At 45.1% G+C, this 19,785-nt stretch overlaps 1 protein-coding gene across 1 annotated transcript in view; it reads left to right on the forward strand.

Annotated features, from left to right (window-relative positions):
• ZNF366 (zinc finger protein 366) overlaps window positions 1-6,828 on the forward strand; it is a 50,386-nt gene extending 43,558 nt beyond the window's left edge. Inside the window, exons 4-5 of the mRNA XM_040421470.1 lie at window positions 3,498-3,672; window positions 6,072-6,828. Coding sequence (XP_040277404.1) covers window positions 3,498-3,672; window positions 6,072-6,502 — 606 coding nt within the window. The 3' untranslated portion in view covers window positions 6,503-6,828. The remainder of the gene's footprint in view (window positions 1-3,497; window positions 3,673-6,071) is intronic.
• The last annotated feature ends 12,957 nt before the right edge of the window (window positions 6,829-19,785 follow it).

Here is a 19,785-nt window from a genome sequence, read left to right on the forward strand (position 1 = left end):
GAAATTTGTGGGTATAGCCTGTGGCCCTTTCACAGAGCTTATACAATTTGACCCCATACCGGGCACGCTTGCTTGGGATGTACTGTTTGAAGCCAAGGCGCCCGGTAAAATGTATTAGGGACTCGTCTACGCAGATGTTTTGCTCGGGGGTATACAAATCTGCAAATTTCTGGTTGAAATGGTCTATGAGGGGCCGAATTTTGTGGAGCCGGTCAAAAGCTGGGTGGCCTCTGGGACGGGAGGTGGTGTTGTCGCTAAAATGCAGGAAACGGAGGATGGCCTCAAATCGTGCCCTGGACATAGCAGCAGAGAACATGGGCATGTGATGAATCGGGTGCGTTGACCAATATGACCGCAATTCATGCTTTTTTGTCAGGCCCATGTTGAGGAGAAGGCCCAAAAAAATTTTAATTTCGGAAACTTGGACTGGTTTCCACCGGAAAGGCTGGGCATAAAAGCTTCCCGGGTTGGCGGATATAAATTGTGTGGCATACTGGTTGGTCTCTGCCACGACTAAGTCCAAGACCTCCGCAGTCAAGAACAGCTCAAAAAATCCCAGGGCCGAACCGATTTGAGCCGTCTCAACCCGAACTCCAGACTGGGCGGTGAAAGGGGGAACTACAGGTGCGGCTGAAGTTGGTGACTGCCAATCAGGGTTTGCCAGCACCTCAGGGATTCTAGGGGCTCTACGGGCCTGTCTTTGCGGTGGCTGCGACGGGGTAACTAGTGCACGTGCCACCGTACCAGCTTCAACTGCCCTTCTGGTGCTCGCCACGTCACCATGTTGTACGGCAGTGCTGGTACTAGGTCCAGGGAGGGCTGCGCTGCTGGTGTATGCCTCACCACGTGATCCGGCAGCGACAGCCCCACTCTGCTGCTCTTGAAGCGGATCCTGCATAACCTGTGGTCTAGCGACATGGGGCCGGGTACGCCTGGTGCTGCCAGGGACCTCCACCTCCTCGTCCGAACTTTGGGTCAGAGAGCCACTGCTTTCCACAGGTTCATATTCTGACCCGCTAGATTCATCAGATGAGGGTTCCCACTCCTCATCCGACTGGGTCAGAATCCTGTAGGCCTCTTCAGAAGAATACCCCCTGTTTGACATTTTGGACTACTAAATTTAGGGGTATTCCCTGAGACTACCCAAGAAAAAAAGAAAACCTGTCTTACAAAGGGGAGGCTAGCGAAGTACCGGAGGCCGCTGCGGTTGATAAAAAATATCAAAACTGATTTTTTTATCGCCGCAGTGCGTGTAAAATGAATGTGCAGTGATCAAAAAATATATTTTTTTTGTCACTGCGGTGGGGCGGGCGTGGGTGAACGCACGTGTGGGCGACCGATCAGGCCTGATCGGGCAAACACTGCGTTTTGGGTGGAGGGCGAACTAAAGTGACACTAATACTATTATAGATCTGACCGTGATCAGTTTTGATCACTTACAGATACTATAAAAGTACAAATGCTGATTAGCGATACGCTATTCAGCGAATAAAAGTGACTGCGGTGCGGTGGGGTGGGCGCTAACTGACGCTAACTACCTAACCAAGGGGCCTAAACTATCCCTAAAACCTAACAGCCAATACTAGTGAAAAAAAAAAAGTGACAGTTTACACTGATCACTTTTTTTCCTTTCACTGGTGATTGACAGGGGCGATCAAAGGGGTGATCAAAGGGTTAATTGGGGTGCAGGGGGGTGATCTGGGGCTAAGGTGTAGTGTTGGTGCTACTCACAGTTCAGTCTGCTCCTGTGCTGGATCCAACCGACGAAAAGGACCAGCACAGGAGCAGAGAAGCCATATAACAGATCATATTTACTAATATGATCTGTTATATGGCTTGTGATTGGATTTTTTAAAAATCGCCAGCCTGCCAGCCAATGATCGTTGCTGGCAGGCTGGTGACGAACTTGTTCTTTAACTTTTGCCGGCCCGCGATGCGCATGCGCGGGCCGGCTTGGAGCGAAATCTCGCGTCTCGCGAGATGACGCGTATATGCGTGACTGTGCGCAGCGCTGCCACCTCCGGAACGCGAATCTGCGTTAGGCGGTCCGGAGGTGGTTAAGTAAAGCAACGTTTGGTTCACTATACCACCTGTGTACCTCAATTATTCCAACTATAAATCGGTGTGCCACCGTTACAGGCACTGGCGTCACGAATCCAAAAGGGACCTTGCCCCAGGCACTCAAAATACCTGTAACATCCAGGGCACCTCATCCACCATCAGGCCTGGTCCCTACATACAGAGTGTGCCCCAGATTAACTGTGTCTACCTCTCCTTCACTGCCGCATGCCTGCCCAGGGTTCTCCAATACAGTGAGCAACCCTCGATTGCCCATAACCGTGACCTCGCTTTGCTATACCCTGCAGGTCTGGCGTGCTGCACATCATCAGGTACAAGGGTGTGCCCCAAGGGGAACAAGGGTTGTGCCTCTCCATCCATTGCAAGACCTCAGGGAGTTCCAGAGTGCAAAACACCACCGTTAGCAGCTACTGCACTAATCCTAGCCACTACTACCACTCCCATCCTCCTCACAGCAGTCTCCTGTGGGTTGCTACAATTGGCTTGTCAAATGATTGGTAGTTGGGCTTAACATGTGCTTATCTATTGTACATGGAACTAACTAGAGTCCTAGTAGTCCAATCAGGTGCTATGGGGCCCAGAGTTTGAGTAATCGATGAGGTGAACATTACTTATTTTATTATTTTATGCCATTCTGAACCTTTAAAAAAATGATAATAACCCTTCTTTAACCCCTTAAGGACCTGCGCCGTACATGTACGGCGCTGGTGGACGTGACTTAAGGACCAGCGCCGTACATGTACGGCGGGCTGATCGGGCGGGTGCAGGAGCTTAGCCCGCCTGATCAGCGGCACGGACACGGCAGTCACTAACAGCCGGGCCCCTGCTGTATACGCCAGCATTGGTGAAAATACCGGTGTGTTAACCCCTTGTATGGTGCAGTCAAAGCTGACCGCGGCATGCAGAGGGTTCGCGGAGGGTACGGGAGCCCTCCGCTTCCCCATCGGGTCCCCATGCTGCAGTGGCGGGGACCCAATGGCAGAGAAGGCAAGCCTGATGCCTTCCATAGGCATCGGAGCTTGCCTTCTCCGGAAGCCTGTGAGATCCAGCCCTTTAAGAGGCATTCCGATTTGATCCGTCATAATAGAAGTCTATGGGCAAGCATAACGGATTCGTCTGGACGGAAAAAAAGTCCTGTCGACAGGAGGAAACCAGACGGATCCGTTATGCTTGCCCATAGACTTCTATCATGACAGATCAAAACGGAATGCATCTTAAAGACTTCTGTTTTGCATTCCGTCAGGGAATTCTGTTATATACCGTTATAAACGGAATGCCATAACGCTAGTGCGAACCTACCCTAATCTGAAAATAAAAAAGAATAATTTCCCTTCTTGAAATTATCAATATCCTGACACTATAAATAATATCGCCGTCCTGATTTTTCTGTAACCTCTCCTTACTCTTCTTCTTAACAGCTGTGTGGGAAGGAGTTTAATCGTATGCACAATTTAATGGGCCACATGCACCTGCACTCTGACAGCAAACCCTTCAAATGTCTCTACTGCCCCAGTAAGTTCACGCTAAAGGGAAACCTGACTCGCCATTTGAAGGTCAAACATGGAGTCACCGAAAGAGGCTTCCACTCTCGAGGTACAACTGTAAATTATACTGCTGTTACTTTCCACATGCTGTACATGTATTTGGGGATGTATAAATGCAGGAATATCAGTATCACTTCTTTTTGCTCATGCACCAGATTCATCAACAGGTTCCCGGCTAATATTAACTCCACGCTAGACTTTTTTTAAAGTACAACTCTTTAGCCCACTTATCCTGACACTTTGTGTGTATCGTACATAGTGTTGCAGGGGTATTGTATCTCACTTAGGGCTGTTTCACGCGAGCGAGTCCATTGCGGGAATCGCGCTCTGTGTGGGAGTGTGATCTTCTGCTCTGGACTTGCAGGAGCGCAGGGTATTATCATGATTTATAATGTTGTGTGCCTCTGCATGGCCTTACTTCTACAGGATCATAGTGACATAAAACTGTCAGTATGATTCTGTAGAAATAAGGTCAAGCAGAGACACATAGCATTATAAATCATGATAATGCCGTGCGCTCCTGCAAGTCCAGAGCAGAGGATAGAAACATAGAATGTGTTGGCAGATAAGAACCATTTGGCCCATCTAGTCTGCCCAATATACTGAATACTATGAATAGCCCCTGGCCCTATCTTATATGAAGGATGGCCTTATGCGTGATTCCCGCAATGGACTCGCTTATGTGAAACAGCCCTTAGGGTACTTTCACACTTGCGTTTTTCTTTTCCGGCGCTGAGTTCCGTCCTAGGGGCTCTATACCGGAAAAGAACTGATCAGTTTTATCCCCATGCATTCTGAATGGAGAGTAATCCGTTCAGGATGCATCAGGATGTCTTCAGTTCAGTCTTTTTGACTGATCAGGACGGAGATAATACCGCAGCATGCTACGGTTTTATCTCCGGCCAAAAAAACTGAACACTTGCCTGAATGCCGGATCCGGCATTTTTTTCCATGGGAAATTTTTAGGGCCGTATCCGGCATTCAAAATATAAAGGTGAAAAAAATAAATGCCGGATCCGTTTTTCCGGATGACACCGGACAGACGGATCCAGTATTGCAATGCATTTTTCTGACTGATCAGGCATTTTTCAGACTGATCAGGATCCTGATCAGTCTTACAAATGCCATCAGTTGGCATACGTTTTGCCGGAGCACTCTGCCGCAAGTGTGAAAGTAGCCTTAGTGAGATGGATCCTCAAAGATGCTTGTCCAGAATAGCAGGTCTTCTACCTCATGATAAGCAGTGCTGGTGCAGCAGGATGGAGACAGATGTAGCAGAGACAGAGTTGATGAAGAGATGTAGCATCCCCAGAGTAGTGGAGAGAAATTGAGGATGCAGAGCTGGAGAGGTGCAACTGAACTTGATGCAGCAGGTTTGATGTAGTGGAGTGGAACTGTAGTGGAATTGAACTGATGCAGCAGAACTAAACTACAGTTGATTTCTGTATAGATTAAAGGGGTTGTCCAGCCTTCACTAAGTCCAGCCTCTAGCTGGTAGCTGATCAGCAGGAGTCTCCCCCCCCCCCCCCTCCCCCCAATTAGCTGTTTAGGTGTAAAACTCCATTGCCAGAAGTCAATGCTGGAACTACACAGCACCATCAACCTTGGAAGGATTTTGTTACTGCAGCGCTGCTCCCACTGACTTCAATAGGATCAGTGCTGTAGTAACGAGCTCCCTCCACTGGAAGGTTAGTTCTGGCACCAACTTCTGGCGATGGAGTTACGCCCAGATAGCTGATTGGCGGGGCTGCAGCGTGTTGGACCTCGCTTATTAGCTAGTGATGGCTTAAGCCTCATTCACACATCCGTGTTTTGGTCAGTGATTTCCATCAGTGATTGTGAGCCACAACCAGGACTGGATCCTCCACAGACATAAGGTATAATGGAAAGATCTGCTCTTGTGCTGTGTTTAGAGCCACATCTGGTTTTGGCTTAAAATCACTGATGGAAATCACTGACCGAATACTGAGGATAGGCCATCACTTGGTAAAGGCTGGACAACCCGTGGGCCCTTATAAACATTCCAACAGAATGTCCAAGGTACCTGATTCCAACACGGCTTCTATTTATCAGTAAATGTTTTAATGGATTTCTTTTCTAGGCATCTTGAAAACTGACCAGAGGGAAGTGTTATAGTATCAGAATTACTAGAATTGTATATGTGATTTCCTTATCACATCGTTGAGACATCGGTGACCATAAATGTCTCAGTAATGGCACTTATACATTAGGTATAGAGGTGCAGACAACAAGCAAACACTGAAAAAGTAAGGTTGACAAAACCATAACCTACTGTCAGGTTATACTAGTCATAGGGTTTATAGGAGTGCCTAGTTGCGGGGTTTGCTCCCCAAAATGTTCTTTTGGTACCTCAGGTGAATACATTCATGAGGCAATATGACACTCCTGAAGTAAACCCCACATTAAATAGTTTTCTTCTTTCTCCAGGTTTTGTCCGTGTAAGAGCAGATCATTCTCGTTCAATTGTCCTTCGTAGTTTGGAGCAGAAAGAACCTTATGACTTATCCAGAAAAAGGAGAGAAGAAGAAATGTCTGATCATTCAGATGGAGAAAGTGTAAAGAGCAATTCTTTCCAGGAGGAGGATGACAGATACAATGGTCAACAAATGTATCAAGAAGCCGTCCATAAGGAGCCAACATACCATACTAAGGAACATCTAAGTATCTTGAAAGAGATTCCAAACAAGGACAATCAAGAGATTCTCCACAAACAAAGAGATGGAGAAAGAATAAGTTACCAGCACAAAGAGGAAGAAACGGATATGGACCTGAGCCAGAAAGAGGGAAGTTTAGGAATATCTGTTCCTTATTACTTCTTTATGAAGAACAGAAACACAGATGGGAAGCTTGTGGACTAAAGCCATAAATGGACCAAAGAGAAGTAACGACACCTAAATATATAAAATTACATTTATCACAAAGCGAGTGAACTCAGCAAACAGAGGCTCATAACATGTCGCAGAAATGCCATACTATACCATAATCTGTTCAGCACAGCTTTGTAGGAGGTTGTAGCGATAATTTCCATCTGCTCTGTCTTAATGGACGAGTGATATCAAACTGTAAGCCATATATTTCACTATGCATGGCAGCCATTAACACAATGTTTGCAATATTATTTATAAGGGATGTATTGTACTCTTTATTGAGTGCATAGTAATAATAATAAAACCAATTGCTCAGATCCTAGGGGAGCTTACTTCTCATTTTATACTATAAATACTGGGGTATCAACCCACAATCTGGAGAAATGCCGGGAAGGAGAGGCGTGTTAGGTTATTAGCCTTGGACAAATGTGCAAGTCTTTGTCCATCCGAGGAAGAAAAACTGCTTCTAATTCAATGGTATCCAACTTGCAACTCTTCCACTCCCATCATACTAGGCATGTCAAGGCATGCTTAGAGTTCTAGTTTAGCTAGAGGCGGACTGGGAACCTTAAGGCCCTGGAAAAAAAAAACAACTAAAGGTGGCTCCATGCTCAAATTGACAGAAGGCAGGACAACACAAGCTGTAGTGCAGCACAAAATAATGCCACCCCCGCCACAGTATTCAACAGTATCGCCTCAGGACGACGATAACAGTTGAATTCAAGAGAATGGTTGCTGGCCAGGTGCATTAGCATCTGATGCTCCTAGCATTAGTTAGGTTATGTACCTGGCCAGTGGCCAAGAAAATGGCTTTCGTGGCCCCCTGGCTATTGGCCCACTGGGAGATTTCCCTGTAGGGTCTAGGGCCAATTGCAGGTTGGAGATCACTGCTCTACATGGCTATTTTGGAAGTTAAAGGGGTTGTCCAAGTTAAAATGTTAGGCTACTTTCACACTTGGCGTTTTGGCTTTCCGTTTGTGAGATCCATTCAGGGCTCTCCCAAGCGGTCCAAAACGGATCAGTTTTGCCCTGATGCATTCTGAATAGATAAGGATCCGCTCAGAATGCATCAGTTTGCCTCCGATCGGTCTCCATTCCGCAGCATTTTGCTGTCCGCTTGACGAAACTGAGCTGAAAGGATCCGTCCTGACACACAATGTAAGTCAATGGTGACGGATCAGTTTTCTCTGACACAATCTGGCACAATAGAAAATGGATCCGTCTCCCATTGACTTTCAATGGAGTTCATGACGGATCCATCTTGGCTATGCTAGAGATAATATAAACGGATCCGTTCATGATGGATGCATGCAGTTGTATTATTGTAACGGATCCGTTTTTGCAGATCTATAACGGATCCGCCCAAAACGCCAGTGTAAAAGTAACCTTACTTGGGCAAACATAAACAATATAAAACATAAACTCATCTTTCCTAGACCCCTCTGATCCAGCACTGCTGCAGCAGTGACGTCCCATCTACCACTGCAGCCAATTACTGGCCTCAACAGTGTATGGCACAAAAATATGTAGGCCAGTGATTGTCTGCAGTGGTCATACAGAACATCAACGCTGAAGCCAAAACATCACATCATGGCTGCAGCCCAGCAGAGAGAATGGAGAAGTGCTGTTGGATGGGAGGGGGCTTTGGAAGGTGAGTTTAGTTTTTAGTTTTTTTTTTACCAGTCCCTAGACAGCCCCTTTCCATCACACCAGACATTGTAAAACCCGAACTGGGCAGTAGGTGTTTTTCTTTTGGCTCCCTTAAAGGGGAGTTATGATTCCAGCAAGCCTGAATCAGTGTCATCTCTCATAGCAATATTCCTGCTTAGTGCTAATAACCAAAAAACTGAAACACATCTAGCAATTGAGAATCCCGACCCAAAGTCATGACCTTTGAGATGTTGGTTTCTTTCTTTTGGTATGTTAGCAGTAAAGTTCATGGCACAAACTAGACCAAATGACTAATACTAGTCCCCGTCCAGTCCTGTGTAGCTATTAGCAACTTACGGTAGGTTCACATCACATTTTTGCCATCCGTTTAACGTATACAAAAAAACGTATACGTTAGCAGATGCCTCAGACCGATGCCATAGAGTGGCATCCGTTCACCGTAGAAAAAATTGTAACAAAAAAATTGTGAAAAAAAGTATATGTTAACGGACCCTGCAGAATGGAAAAGTGTGGTGTGCTACGCTTTTGTATCCCTTTTTTTTCCCGCTATGAATTCCTCTGAAGACCTACTGTAGGCACTTTCTTTATTTATTTGTGACAGAAAAAGTGGCATGGGGGCTTCTTAAACAGGTTGTCCATCTTTTATTAAAGGGGTTGTGTCACTTCAGAAAATGACATTTATCATGTAGATAAAGTTACTACCAGGCAGTTACTAGTGTATTGTGATTGTCTATATTCAAGGTTGCCCACTGTCCAGAAATTCCTGGACAATCCGTAAAAATAGGGGACTTTTTTTTTCCAGTGTCAAAAATTAGATGTGTCCGTCATTTTATTTGAGGCTGGTGGGACTCGAGCAGGTCACTTTTATCATACCTATAACTTTCTAAATGAACAAAGAGGGACACGCCGTGCGAAGTGTGCGGTGGCATATTTTTTCCGCACTAGGCCACGCCTTTAACTCTACCCAAAACATAACTATGCACCTAATCCCAATCAGTCCACTTCATACCCCCACATAGTAGTTATTCCCCTTTTATGCCACCGCACAGTATTTATGCCCACATTGTGCCCCTCACAGAATTATGCCCAGCTGTGCCCCCAGTAATATGCCCTGTTATGTGCCCCCTCATGGAATTATGCCCAGCTGTGCCCCTAGTAATATGCCCTGTTATGTGCCCCCTCATGGAATTATGCCCAGCTGTGCCCCTAGTAATATGCCTTGTTATGTGCCCCCTCATGGAATTATGCCCAGCTGTGCCTCCATTAATATACCCAGTTATGCGCCCACAGTAGAATGCCCTGTAATGTTCCCCCAGTAATATTCCCAGCTGTGCCCCCAGTAATATGCCCAGCTGTGCCCCCAGTAATATGCCCTGTTATGTTCCCCCTCATGGAATTATGCCCAGCTGTGCCTCCATTAATATACCCAGTTATGCGCCCACAGTAATATGCCCTGTAATGTTCCCCCAGTAATATTCCCAGCTGTGCCCCCAGTAATATGCCCAGCTGTGCCCCCAGTAATATGCCCTGTTATGTGCCCCTCATAGAAAGTTTAAAATAAATAAACATCACATACTTACCTTGTTCCTAGCAGCAGCAGCAGGACATTGGCTGCTCTAGTCTGTGCAGGAGGCGGTGCGGGGGGGGGGGGGGGGGGGAGGAATGATGAAGCAGGGCTCTCTGCTTCATCATCACAGGCAACTGTCTCTGCTTCCTATTGAAACAGCAACAGCTGCCTGAGTGCGGGACATACCTCCCCCGTACCAGGACTGCGGGAGAGCTACTGCAATACGGGACTGTCCCGCCGGATCCGGGAAGGTTGGGAGGTATGCTTTCATGGTAATTCTCAGCATTTTAGAGCTCACAGTTAATGCTGCTAATGTGTTCACTATTAGTAGCTGACCTGTAGACATGGATTACTTATAATCTTTATAGTTCTTTATAGTTTTCCAAATTTTCCGTAGAAAAGGTTGGCTGTCCGTGATTTTTGGATAAATGGTCCAGAAAGGGCGGATTAAGTGCATCATAGTCCTGGCGCTGTTTCCCAAACTTGGGCCCCTTTCCTCTATTTATCAATGACCCCGTGCCCCCCCCCCCCCCCCCACCCCATTCTGTGTTTTGCCCCATAGTTATTTCTATCTATAGCAACTATTAAAAGATAACTACACAACATGAACTTATGTTTTCAAGTTTGGGGTATAAGGTTTGGGTTATCTAAGAATTCCGTTATGGATTCCGCTAACAGGTACCAGAACCTTATACACCGAACTTGAAAACAGAAGTTTGCTCATCCCTAGTACCCAGCCCAGCACACCAAGAGTTACTTTGAACATCAAAATAGTCGATTACTGATCCTTCTCCTCACACATGCCCAGCCCAGCACACCGAGTGTTTGAACATCAAAATGGTGGATTATTAATCCCTGTATCATAGTGGGATTAATAATCCACCATTTTGATGTTCAAAAACTTGGTATGCTGGGCTAGGCATGTGTGAGGAGAAGGATTAAAGGGATTCTATCACCTCGTTTTACCCTATAGAGCTGCGAACATGCACGGCTAGATCGCCGCTAGCATGTCCACAATATACCTGTCCTATAGGGCTGTGTCCTTTTTTTGTGTTTAAAAAAAGATTTTATAGATATGTAAATGAGCCTGGTAAGGAGTCCAAGGGGCTGTACTAACCTTCTTGGTGCCCAGCCACGCCCCTGTGAAGGAACCCAGCACCGCCTGCATCCTCCGAATCTCCTCCTTTCTTCACAGTTAGATTGCCGTAATCTCGCGATGCGCAGTGCCGGTATAGTCTTCCTTCCCTGTGCTGGCATCAGCCTCAGGGAAGGAACTGTGCATCGCGAGATTACGGCAATCTAACTGTGAAGAAAGGAGGAGATTCGGAGGACGCAGGCTGTGCTGGGCTCCTTCACATGGCTGGGCACCAAGAAGGTTAGTACAGCCCCTTGGGCACCATACCAGGCTCATTTACATATCTATAAAATAATTTTTTTTAACACAATAAAAGGACACAGCACTATGGGACAGGTATATTGCGGACATGCTAGCGGCGATCTAGCTGTGCATGTCCGCAGCTCTATAGGCTAAAACGAGGTGACAGAATCCCTTTAATAATAATCCACCATTTTGATATTCAAACACACTTTGTGTGCTGGGCAGTGGCACCTGTGAAAATAGAGGCAGAGCAGCAGTGGCAGAGAGACTGAGGCCAGCAGCAGCCATTTCAGTCATATCAGAGCCAAAGCTGCAGAGTGGCTGTAATCTGACTAAAATGGCTGCTGATGGCCTCAGTGAGTCTCTCTGCCACTGGCTGCTCTGATTGAGTGCCTCTATCACACTCACACAGCCCACTGCCCTGCCCTGCTGCCCATCATTAACATTCATTAACATTTACTATGGAGCTTTGGCTGCTGCTCACTCTGGCTGCTGATGGAAGCAGGTCCTCCTTGCTTGCTGCTTTCTTGTAGTTGCCTGCCACTTGCCGCCCACAGACCCAGCCCGTGGTCTGATGAAGCTGGCTGCTGGCACTGAGAAGACTGGGGGCGAGCATTAGTTAGGTCACACTCACAAATGGGGCAGGCACATCGGCGGCTCCGGCTGACGGAGATAAGCACTGCAGCTTCTCCTTCTGTGCCGGAGGAGGCGGAGCTGCAGTGAAGCGCTCCTGCTGCAGAGTATATTTTGCTATATTAATTTGTACATACTTAGTTAGTTACTGGTGGTGCAAAATAGGGCGTTTGGGATGGCGAATCGGCGATGGGCCCTTCACTCACCCTGGGCCTGGGGCTGCCAACCCAAACGCCCCAATTATAATCCGCCACTGTTGGACACTCACCGATCAGCTAGGGATGGCCTATTCTGAGGGTATGCCATCACTTAATAAAAGGTGGACTATCCCTTTAAATATGGCATTCAGCCTGAAATCCACATTTTTTACTATCTTTACACCAGAGAACGCATAAATACATTAATAAATCTACTCCAAGGTTTTCAAGGTTTTAGTTAAAACAGTCAACCTGTCAAACTTTAAAGGGGTATTCCCAACATGGACATTTCTGGCATATCCACAGGATATCCCGGTGACTGGCTGCAGCAGCCACATGAACAATGAATGGCCAGTGACTGCTGCAGGCCCAGTGGGGATCAGAGGGGTGGTGCGGGACATTGAGTGAGTGCATTTTTTCATTATAAATTTTACACAGCCTCCTGTACTCTGATAAAGAGGTTTTCCAACTCGTTTAAAAGTGTCGGAAAATCCCTTTAAGGAGTGGCCTATTTTGCCTCTTCAGGGCTGACATTGTATAGCGGCCTTACATTGTATAGTGGCTGTGCTTGGTATATCGCTCAGCCTCATTGAAGTGAATGGGGCTGAGCGCAATACCAAGCACAGCCGATATACAATTTATGGCACTGTGCTTGGTATGCTGTGAGAAGGCAGCGGCGCTCACAGGAGCGCCAGTGCCTTCTCATACAGTTGATTGGCGGTGGTCCTGGACACCCCCCTCCCCGATCAGATACTGATGACCTATCTGGAGGATAGGTCATCAGCACAATCATCCACCAATATTTTATAGAGCCTAGATAGCTTGCAATCCGCTCTTCTCAATAGAATTTTGCAACTTACGAAAGGATTGGACATTTTATTTCCCGAAGGAGTGCCACTTCTGTCCACAGGCTGTGTCTGGTACTGCATCTTAGCCTATTCAATAAATGGCTCATGATAACCAATTTATTAAGTGTACATTTACAACCTGTGTGTAACCCGACAAGACGACTGCAACCACACAAAAAAGAGAAAGAAGAAATTCTACCAAGAATAAAAGGAACCGAAAAGAGGAAAGTGGAACTTTTTAACTGAATTGATAACACTCATATATAGATAATGCAGAAGAAAAGAGGAAGAGGGAGAGAATGAGGTGGAGGTGAACATGTTCCCAAACCTTTCTGAATAGAAATATGCAGTAGATGTGGATCACACACATTTACTATATCTCTATATATGTACATATTTATACCTGATCCTGAAGTCTCCCCAGATGTTTTCAGTTTATTTCCAATTTTAGTCATTCTAAAGTTTCATCCAACAATATCACTAACACAATGGCTTCCAAAGAGGATGCATTGGAGTGTTCAGTGACAAGAAACGAAGCACTTGCCTTGCTTGGGACCGCCCACTGGGCACTTCAGAACTCATTTTCATATGGGAATAAATTTAGTTCTCTCTAAAAGTCAGGCCAAAAGTCTCCTACCCAGCCCTGCAATTGTTTTGCAAGGCATAACCTATCTGACAGGTACCTTTTAAAGGTAGTAACTGAATAAGGCCACTTTCACACTAGCGTTTTAGTTTTCCGGTATTGAGATCCATCATAGGGGCTCAATACCGGAAAAAAATGCTTCAGTTTTGTCCCCATTCACAACTGAACTGAACTGAACGGAATTCTCCAAAATGCATTCTGTTCCGTTTAGTTGCGTTCCCACACCTGAGAGCAACCTGCAACACTTTGTATTTTGCTTTCCTTCCTGGGATGCAGAGCAAGACGGATCCGGCATGACCTCCAATGCAAGTCAATAGGGACGTATCTGTTTTCTCTACCACAATCTGCCACGATAGAAAACGTCCCCAATTGACTTTCAGTGGAGTTCATGACGGATCCGTCTTGGCAATGTTAAAGATAATACAACCGGATCCGTTCATAACGGATGCAGATTGTTGTATTATCAGTAACTGAGCATTTTTGCTGAACCTATTTACCTATCTACGGTGCCTTGAAAATGTATTCATAACTCTTGAACTTTTCCACATTTTATCACATTACACCCACAAACTTAAATGTATTTTATTGGGATTTTATGTGATAAACCAACACAAAGTAGCAAGTATGTGTGAAGTGGAAAGAAAATGATACATAGTTTTCAAAAAATTTTATAAAAAAAAAATCTGAAGTGTGGTGTAATTTGTATTCAGCCCATACTCTGATACCCCTAAATAAAATCCAGTGTAACAAAATGCCTTCAGAAGTCACCTAATTAGTAAACAGAGTCCATCTGGGTGTAATTTATTCTCACTATAACTGAGAGGTTTGTTACAGAACATTAGTGATCAAACAGAATCATGAAAACCAAGGAACACACCAGACAGGTCAGGGATAAAGATGTGGAGAAGTGTAAAGCATGGTTAGGTTATAAAAAAATATCCCAAGCTCTGAACATCTCACGGATCACTGTTCAATCCATCATCCAAAAATAGGAGTATGGCACAACTGCAAACCTACCAAGACATGGCCGTCCACCAAAACTGACAGACCAGGTAAGAAGAGAGCTAATTAGAGAAGCAGCCAAGAGGCCCATGGTCACTCTGGAGGAGCTGCAGAGATTTTTTTTAATAGTATCTTTTTATTTATTAATTTAGCAAACAGCATAACAAACACATCAAATACAAACAATCATCAATTGAGTCCAGTACAAATCAAATACATGGGATCAATCATAACAGTTCCTCATGACCTAAGTTTGGGACAGAAGAAAAAGATATCACTTTCAGGATGTACAGTACCCAACATATCAATCCTAAGGAAGATTAAAAGTACTGCACACACACACACACACATTCACACACGCCTTCTTGGTCAGAACAGTCTTTCAGTCATCTATGGTACTAGAGTCTGGGCTCCAATCCAGGGGTCCCATATCTTCATGAAGCGATCAGGGGTCCCTCTTCTCTCATACACAAACTTGTATAATTCAAGATCAGCATTAACTAGATATACCCATTGTTGCACAGTAGGATTCTTAGGAGGTTTCCAGTTGAGAAGGATAGTCTTCCTAGCATAATATAAGAGTATTCTATACAGCTTCCTGCCAAATTTGGTTGGAACAATCTCGTTGGCTACCCCCAACAGACTAGTGAGCTCAGTACAGACGTTAGGAAAGCCTAGTTTGTCATTAAAATATTTATGGATCTCTTCCCAGAAGCCATGAATAATCGGACACTGCCAAACCATGTGTATAAGACAACCGTTTTCATGTCCACATCTTGTACAATGAGGGTCCGGCAATTTACCCATTTTAAATAGTCTCACAGGAGTATAATAAATCCTATGAAGCCATTTAACTTGAATCAACTGATCCCTAGCACTTACCACTGTAGATCTCCATGTACAAGGAGCTGCAGAGATCTACAGCTCAGGTGGGAGACCCTGTCCACAGGACAACTACTAGTCATGTACTTCACAAGTCTGGCCTTTATGGAAGAGTGGCATGGAAGCAAGCCATAAGAAGTTCTGTTTGCAGTTTGCCACAAGCCATGTAGGGGACACAGGAAACATGTGTAAGAAGGTGCTCTGGTCAGAAGAAACCCAAGTTGAACTTTTTGGGCTCAAAATAAAAAAAAATGCTTTGTGTGGTGGAAAAATAACACTGCACATCACACCATCCCCACCATTAAACATGGTGGTGGCAGAATCATGCTGTGGGGTTGCTTTTCTTCAGCAGGAACAGGGAAGTTGATGGGGAGATGGACGGAGCTAAATACAGGACAATCCTGGAGGAAAACCTGGTACAGGCTGCAAAAGACTTAAGACTGAGGCGGAGGGTTACCTTCCAGCAGGACAACAACCCTAAACATGCAGTCAGAGCTACGATGGAATGGTTTAGAGCAAAGCATATTTATGTGTTAGAATGGCCCAGTCAAAGTTCATATTTAAATCCCACTAAGAATCTGTGACAAGACTTAAAAATTGCTGTTTACAGACGCTGACTGACTGAACTTCAGCTATTTTGCATAGAAGAATGGGCAAACATTTCAGCTTCTAAATGTGCTATACTGGTAGAGACATACTCCAAAAGACCTGAAGCTGCAATTGCAGCAAAAGGTAGTCCTGGAGGCCTGAATACAAATCCATGGCACACTTTCAAGATTTTTATTTATTAATAATTTAGAAAAGTACTTTGTGTTGGTCTATCACAGACAATCTCCAAAAATACATTTAGGTTTGTGGGTGTAACCTGAAAAAAATGTGGAAAAGTTCAAAGGGTATGAATACATTTTTTTTAAGGCACTGCATCTATCTAAAAAAAACACAATACTTTTGAGATTGCAAATTTTACTGCATATTACCGTGATTTTGCTGTGTGCTGCTTTAGTACCAAACAGCAAGCCTGTGAACATTTACCTTAATAGCAGGGCTATTGGCTAAAGATTTTGTATGTACTTACAATGCTCCTTGAAAGTTTGTGAACCCTACAGAATTTTTATATTTCTGCATAAAGTTGACCTAAAACCACATCAGATTTTCACAAAAGTCCTTAAAGTAGATACAGATAGCCAGATCTAACTAATGAGTCAACAATATTAGACCTGATCATTTATGATATTGAGGAAAATGATCGAATATCTTGTCTGTGAGTGGCAAAAGTAAGTGAACCTTTAGGATTAGTGGATTATTTCAAAGTGAAATTAGAGTCAAGTATTTTCAATTAATGGGATGACAAAGGGATCTGTCAAGTTTGATCTTCACAACACATTTGTGGAAGTGGATCATGGCACAAAAAAGTAGATTTCTGAGGACCTTAGAAGAAGAGTTGTTGCTGGAAAAGGTTACCAAACCATAACTAAAGAGTTTGGACTCAACCAATTCACAATGAGACTGTGTACAAATAGGAGAAATTCAAGACCAATATTACCCTCCCTAGGAAAGGTCAACCAGCAAAGATCATGCTAAGAACAAGGTGTGTAATAGTCTGCGAGATCATATAGAAACCCAAGGTAACCTCTAAGCCTGGGATGCCCAACCTCTGGCTCTCTAGCTGTTGCAAAACTACAATTCCCAGCATGCCTAGACAACCTACAGCTATTAGGGTATGCTGGGAATTGTAATTTAGCTGGAGGGCCACAGGTTGAGCATCCCTGCTCTAATCAACTAAAGGCCTTAATCGCGTTAACTAACGTTAATGTCAGTGGCGTACATACAGGGATCGCAGGGGTCGCACTTGCGACCGGGCCCGGCACTCCAGGGGGCCCGGCCGCCTGTGGACCCGCCCTGCAGTAGTGCTGTGCCTGTATATCCCGGGCAGCGTCCGGCTGCAGAGCAGAGTGAGGAGGGGAGAGGGGGCAGGGCATGCACGGCAGTTCCTGATAGGCCCCGCCCACCTTCCAGGCGGGAAAGGCAGTGAGTGCAGAGCCAGTAGCCGGAGCAAGAATGAAGAAGATGCAGAACTGAAGTCAAGACTCCAGGCCAGGCAGTGATTCAAGCGACCCAGAGTGAGTGACAGTCTGAGTCAGTGACTGTCCCTGAGACTGAGTGCAGAGTCCCACCCTGTGTAATTAGGGGAGAGGAGGGGAGAGGCGGCCATTATATTAATAACAAAGAGGGGGACATTATATTAATAACAAAGAGGGGGACATTATATTAATAACAAAGAGGGGGCTATTATATTAATAATAAAGAGGGGGCCATTATATTAATAATAAAGAGGGGGACATTATATTAATAATAAAGAGGGGCCATTATATTAATAATAAAGAGGGGGCCATTATATTAATAACAAAGAGGGGGACATTATATTAATAATAAAGAGGGGGCCATTATATTAATAATAAAGAGGGGGCCATTATATTAATAATAAAGAGGGGGCCATTATATTAATAACAAAGAGGGGGACATTATAATATACAGGGGAAATAATATTATGGGGAATGGGGGACTATCTGTATGGCTCTAGCACAATATTGGGGGGCAGCAGGATGAGTTGTTGAGACACCAGGAAGGAGAGGATGATAGTAAAGTGAGGAACCTAAAAACATTTCTGTGAAACTCTGCAGAGACGAGAAGCGGCTGAAAGAAGGTATCATGGCGGTCTTATCTCTGAATGAAGACGTCGAGGAGAGTCTACATCACAGGAGCGGTCACTGGATGTAACAGGTATGGGGCGGTATTATACCGTAATAATAATGTCCATGCACATATCTGTTTCACAGTAGGGTTGGGGGAGCAGATTGAGAATATGGCCACCCTGCCGCATTCGGCCCCAGACTTCAGGTCACACTGTGTGTGTTCTGAATTCTGGGGGCTTACACCCATCTACTACATTATCTGTACTCAGAGTTATCACTGTGTTATCTGTGGTGTTACATAGGGCTGCTAGGGATCTACTACAGTATCTGTTAAAAGGGGCGTGCCTGGGGTAGGGGGGGGGGCGTAACTTTTGGCTTGCCCCGGGTGCTGGCAACCCACGCTACGCCACTGCCGGGGCCCGCCCCCCCAGTGTTGAGTTTCCTTGCTGCCAGCCCTACCCTCCCTTGAGTCTCCTCCCCGGCCGGCGGTGCGGCGTGCCGGACATGACGTTGAGATGCAGGGACAGGGAGAAGGCGCCGGAAAAGAAAGGGAGAGGGAGAGCGCTGCGCAAAGAAGCCGGTCCGGCTTTCAGAGTGAGTGAGGTCTGATGGGGGCTGAGAGTTGGGCAATGTATGTAAAGTTATGACTGGTGACTTGTGCTATGAAGTAATGTTTTTTTTTCTGTTGTCTTGGGGTGCAGCTCTTTTGTGTAGTCACTTCTATTGAGCTTCTAGTATATGCTTGGATGTAGCAGAGCTGGTTTTGTCATGCATTTCTTTTGCCTTCATATGGTAAAATACTTCATTGGCTATCAATGGCTTTATAACTAACTCTGCTATATTTCTGTAGCCTACAACCTCTGACTGCCCAGTTGGGCTGAAACTATTACACCCAACATGTTCTGGCAGTAATAGTAAATGGATATTGGTGCAATTCTGAGCTACTAGTCTATATAATAAATATGTAGGCTACATATATAGACTAGTAGCTCAGAATTGCACCAATATCCATTTACTATTACTGCCAGAACATGTTGGGTGTAGTAGTTTCAGCCCAACTGGGCAGTCAGAGGTTGTAGGCTACAGAAATATAGCAGAGTTAGTTATAAAGCCATTGATAGCCAATGAAGTATTTTACCATATGAAGGCAAAATAAATGCATGACAAAACCAGCTCTGCTACATAATGTAGCAGAGCTGGTTTTACGTGGGAATACCGTGGGTTATACCGAATATCATCCTCTTGTATACAGTATAATATATATGAGAAGTGTAGCAGCTTTCACCTGCCCTTCCTTTGGTTGTGAGCATGGACAGCCCGTGTCAGGTGCGGGCAGCAAATGCAAAAAGAAGTTGAAAGAAATCCAGCTCCACTTGGATAAAGGAATGTGCGTTTATTAGGCTTGCGGTTAAAAACTCATCCATGAATTACAAAAATTAGCAGTCTTGTCTACGCGTTTCGGGCTACCAGAGACAATTCCAGCCCTTCTGTCATGAAGTCATGAAGAAGGGCTGGAATCGTCTCTGGTAGCCCGAAACGCGTAGACAAGACTGCTAATTTTTGTAATTCATGGATGAGTTTTTAACCACAAGCTGAATAATCGCACATTCCTTTATCCAAGTGGAGCTGGATTTCTTTCAACTTCTTTTTGCAGTATAATATATATATATATCACATACGCACACACACATGCGCGGCGGCTGGTTGGGGGGGGGCGTCGACGGGGAGGGGGCCCCATGGATCAGTTTCGCACCGGGGCC

The sequence above is a fragment of the Bufo bufo genome, chromosome 2 (genome assembly GCF_905171765.1).
Source record: "Bufo bufo chromosome 2, aBufBuf1.1, whole genome shotgun sequence".
Taxonomy (NCBI): Eukaryota; Metazoa; Chordata; class Amphibia; order Anura; family Bufonidae; genus Bufo; species Bufo bufo.